Source organism: Xiphophorus hellerii, chromosome 23, assembly GCF_003331165.1.
Source record: "Xiphophorus hellerii strain 12219 chromosome 23, Xiphophorus_hellerii-4.1, whole genome shotgun sequence".
Lineage (NCBI taxonomy): Eukaryota > Metazoa > Chordata > Actinopteri > Cyprinodontiformes > Poeciliidae > Xiphophorus > Xiphophorus hellerii.
The window spans coordinates 30299807-30304562 of record NC_045694.1 but is presented as its reverse complement, the minus strand read 5'-3'; the positions used below and the strand labels follow the sequence as shown (position 1 = coordinate 30304562).

Genomic DNA, 4756 nt, shown 5'->3' with positions numbered 1-4756 from the left:
CACTGACTCCTTATTCATTAAGCAAAAAAATTAGTTTTGGCTTTGGTTCCAGCTTTTTGCTTTGTGTGTTTATAGGACAGGTTACATTGCGTAGACATCAAAACTTCCCAGGTACTCCAAAGCTGCCCTGTAGCACATGTGGTACTGCTCCTGCAGAGAAAAATGAATATATCGACAAAAGCAAAGAAATTACTAGGGCAATAAATAAAGGATGAAATTAATTCGCTGACATTGAATGTACACACAGAGATGCAGAATATTTTGAAGTATTTTGGGTGAGCTAAATAGAAACGGAATAACTGCGCTTGTAAAAATATTTATTTTACAATAGATATCCACAGAACATATTTTAGTTTTCCCAAAATTGTAAGATGGTTGATAGGCAGGTTTATATCAGTTGTTTACACATAATCTTATGGTCATGGTTTGAAGACCAAGAGAGGCAAAAGTAAGAAGCAAATCAAAAATCAAGACACTTGGCTCAGGGCTGGTCGAGGACCAGCTTCTCTACTATTTTTTTATATTTAAAAACTCAATTCTGACCAATTCATAATCCAGACTTGAATCTGACTGAATATCTCTGCAAAAATCTGAAAATAGCTGACAGTTGATTGTAAGATTTTTAGTAGACTTTTAGAAGCCAGGATGCGTCGAGTGTTGGGGGATCTAATCCACCCGGATCAAGCCTGCGCCGTCCCGGGAAGGAGGATCACGGACAGCCTGATACTGATCCGAGACACCATCTGTTTTGCGAGAGACAGAAACATTCGGCTGATAGTCCTAAATCTAGATTTCGAGAAAGCGTTTGATCGGGTCTCGCACCAGTACCTCTTCCAGGTACTGCAAAAAATGGGTTTTCCTGGGAGGTTCGTAGCGTGGGTGGGACTGCTGTACCGAGACATCTCCAGCAGATTTATGGTTAACGGGTTTCTGACAAAAGCAGTGAAAGTGAACTGCGGTGTCCGTCAGGGTTGTCCGTTATCCGCCCTTCTCTATGTGGCCTGCGTCGAAGGGACCCACAGATTTTAGGTGTAACGATACCGGGGAGTGGAGGGCAGGTAGCGAAATGTCTTTTATACATGGATGATTTTAACATTTTATGTACAGATCTTTTATCAATACATAGGATTTTTCAATTAACCGATTGGTTTGGGAAAGCATCAGGGTCAAAATTAAACAAAGAAAAAACAAAAGCACAATTTTATGGACCATGGAAAGAGAATGAAAAATTAGGATGTCAGTTTCAAGTAACAGAAGAAGAACAAAAAAATACTGGGAGTAAAATTTGACAAACATGGAGAGGGAAAGACAAACTGGATTGAAATAACAAGAAGAGTAAAACAGCGACTGGGATTCTGGGGGATGAGGAACCTCACAATAGAAGGAAAGATTTTAATAGTTAAAGCTGTGATTTTACCAGTGTTTTTACTCACCAGTGCTGTTTTTATCCCTCCTAGGAGAGTGTTTTTAGAACTACAACGAGCCATTTTTTTATTTCATATGGAACTCCAAATGGGAAAGGTTAAAAAGAGAAATTATGTACAAACCTAAAGAAAAAGGAGGAAAAGGAGTCCCAGACCTTCACTTGTTTTTAGGCAGCCACTATACGAGCACCCACCTGAAACAAGCTATGAACCTTTCCAGCAATAACAAAACAAACAAGATGACCAGATTCTGGTGCGGGTCCTATCTTAGAAAATTAAAAATGATAAAAAGTGATTTTAGAACTCCAGTAGCTTTTAACCTTCCTCCTGCATATGTTTTTATACGGAAATTTTTAGAACATTTTAAACTAGGAGAGGAGAGCAAGATTTTAACTAATCATCGTTTTATTATTTCTGTTGTGCAGGACCGGGAACCAGTGACTCCAGTGCGCGGCCTCCGGTATGGAGACGCCTCCACCGTTTGGCGCAACGTGAGCCATCCTGTCCTTTCAAACAGACTCCAGGACCTGTCATGGATGGTGGCTCATGGGATCCTGCCGGTCAGAGCCGTTATGCACTCCCGCGGCATGTCTGCAACGTCCATCTGCCCCCGACCCGGTTGTGGCGCGCCGGAGTCGGTGAGGCACCTGCTGTGGGAGTGCAGCGCTGCTGTGGACCTGTGGGCGAAGGCCGGCTCCTTGCAATTCCCACACTTAGCAAGGGAGGTCCTCCATGGGCAGCTAGTGCTGTACGGGGTGAGCCAGCAGAAAATAACGAAAAAGGACTTCGCTGAGATGTGGCTCACCCTCGCCACCATAAAAGACGCCATTTGGACCTCCAGAAACTTGCTGGTGAGCAGGCGCAGGCAGATGCCCCCCGTGGCTGTGATCCGGATGGCGGCAGCAAAAAGAGGAACATCAAGGGCTGCAGGTGGCGCGCCAAGGACACAGCCACCAAGAAGAATCGCCTGCGCCTCCGTGGACGAAGGAGCCGGCGCTCCACGAACAGAGGTCCAAGCAGCGGCGGCCTGGCCCTCCGGGTGAGGCAGGAGGGAAGGAGCTTCAGGGCAGGCTTCCCCTCTGAGCACCAGCGCTGTTTGGAAGGTCGGGACGGCTCCGGACTTGGGAAGGAGTCACCCCGGTCCTGCTCAACTTTTAATACACAGAGATTTTGTATTTTATACTCTTGTTCTTAGCTTCTTTTAGTCTAAACTGATGAATTTGTAAGTTCTTGAAAATTTCTGTATAATTGAAAAAATGTAAATTTTTTAAAATGCTTACAGTAACAATAAATATTTTTCGAAAGAAAAAGAAAAAATATTTTTTTCTTTTTAGTGATTAAAATAATTTTCAGTTAACTGACTTGTAACGTTTTTTAATCAGTCAAAGGGTAACGTTCCTTATTGGAGAATATGATATCATCACTATTAAATATCTGACAATTTCACCAGCCTGTACTGATGTCCAGATAAATATTCTAGCTAAATCCTCAAATTGACTTAGAAAATGATATTTGATGTAAAATCCACTTTTAATATGATAGTTAAGGATATGTTAATGTGTTTTTGGTATGCAGTGAACCTCCAGGATTTGTGGGTGTTAAGAACCAGAGTTGTCTGCGAATGGCTAAAATCTATAAATACTTGAGACCCCTTCATAAAACACTTGTAACTGCATCTTAATAGTTCAAACATCAAATATACCTTAATATGCATTAATACACACAGTGGAAGCCATGTTGACACTACCACAGAAGCTAACATCCAGTCTTCCGTATTTCCACTTTGAAGTTTACGATCAATACTGTGTAATTTAACGGTGCTCTTGGATTGACAGTTTTGTAATCGACAGCCAATTGTTTGCTAAGCAGCGTTGCATCAAGACATTTCAACTTCTCTAGCTGCATTTTCTTCATAATAACTTAGTTGGGCTTTACAGAAAAAAAATATTTGTGGTTTTCACAAATAATTTGAAATAGCATTCTATGGAAATATCTGCAAATATTGAACCCCAAAATCTGAACCATGAATAGTCACTGTAAAGATATTGAAAACATGACTAAACAGACAATTGTATTCGTTTAAAAAAGAATCTAGATTTTGGTTAAGTTGGACCAAAGTTTGAACAATAAATCTGTAACTATGCCTCCAGAGAAATAAAAATTCATCAACAATCCGACATATTCTGGATGTAGTTTAACTATCATGGGGAATGCTTGAATTTCCAAAACTGCCCCCCACCCCACCCAAAAACAAAAAAGTAATTTTTGAGGACACAATGGAGCCAATGTTCTGACCACACACAAAGATGAAATAGGAAGAGAAACAGCAGAGGTGGACTCACTGATGGTACTGTACCTGCTGTTACGCCGTTTATCCAGGAGGAGGAGGAGGAAGTTCAAATCATCTCTTCCAACCGTCGTAACGGGACGTGTGGAGATTCTTTACGAAATGATGAACATTATGAACAACCTGGAGCATCCTCATCATCAAACTATCATACAACAGTGTCTTCAGTCAGAGGCTTCTTCAGATCTGCAGTAATACAGACTGCTACAGGAGTTAATCCCTACACAGCCATTAACATGTTAAATAACCTTGGATGATATACTTTTAAACAGCATTTGATCTGTTTAAAGTCACAGTGTTCATGAAATGTGGCCTCAGCCCAGACACATATTAAATTGAAAATTATGAAAATTTTCAATCATGAAAGTTGAGTTTTCATAGTTAATTGCGGTAATAATTAATACTATGATTAGGCCTGTTGCATAAACGATAAATCAATTAATCATACGATAAATTAAAACCATCGACATCATTTTAATTATCGGCACTATCGTCTCTTTCTGTTAATGACACTAAATGAAAAAAGGCTCAACTCCGGTGCTCTCCACTGACTCCTCCCTTCCTCATTTCCTTAGTGTAAAGCCCAGCGGACACACGATCTTAGAGCTGCCCATTTTCGAAACCTGAGAGACAACACATTATTAGCTGACAGAAATCCTAGGTATAACGGTTCGTTCCTGACATGTGGTGTCCAACAATGGGCACAAAATAATGGCTACAAGTTCAGTGAACTAATTTTAAAACCAGGCATTAATCAATGCTTTACTACAATCTACCTGCAATGCATGTGGCTAGTGTCAGCGTAAAGTCCTGACTGAATGAAAATCATTAGAACCTATTAATGTCACGTTAACGAAGAACAGCTGAAAAGTTACCGGGTTTATCAACTGCAGTAGCAATTTAGCTCCAACTCCTCCCCTTGTCATTTCTGTATTGTTTGGACAACATGTTGAATAAACATTAATGTTGTTTCCACATATCATCT

The 4756-nt window shown here is 40.6% G+C and overlaps 1 protein-coding gene across 1 annotated transcript; it reads left to right on the top strand.

Moving 5' to 3' along the window:
* Window positions 1–645: 645 nt before the first annotated feature.
* On the top strand, window positions 646–2575 carry LOC116714904 (uncharacterized). Its single transcript, XM_032555703.1, has 2 exons — window positions 646–837; window positions 1850–2575. The coding sequence occupies exons 1-2, from the start codon at window positions 646–648 to the stop codon at window positions 2465–2467; spliced, it is 810 nt and encodes a 269-aa protein (XP_032411594.1). The 3' UTR covers window positions 2468–2575.
* The last annotated feature ends 2181 nt before the right edge of the window (window positions 2576–4756 follow it).

What these genes read in the sequence shown, in the direction of transcription:
- LOC116714904 (XM_032555703.1), top strand. Translation starts at nt 646, where the DNA reads ATGCGTCGAGTGTTGGGGGATCTAATCCACCCGGATCAAGCCTGCGCC. An exon ending in CGCACCAGTACCTCTTCCAG is followed by an intron (nt 838 to 1,849) that starts GTACTGCAAAAA and finishes TCTGTTGTGCAG; the next exon opens with GACCGGGAACCAGTGACTCC.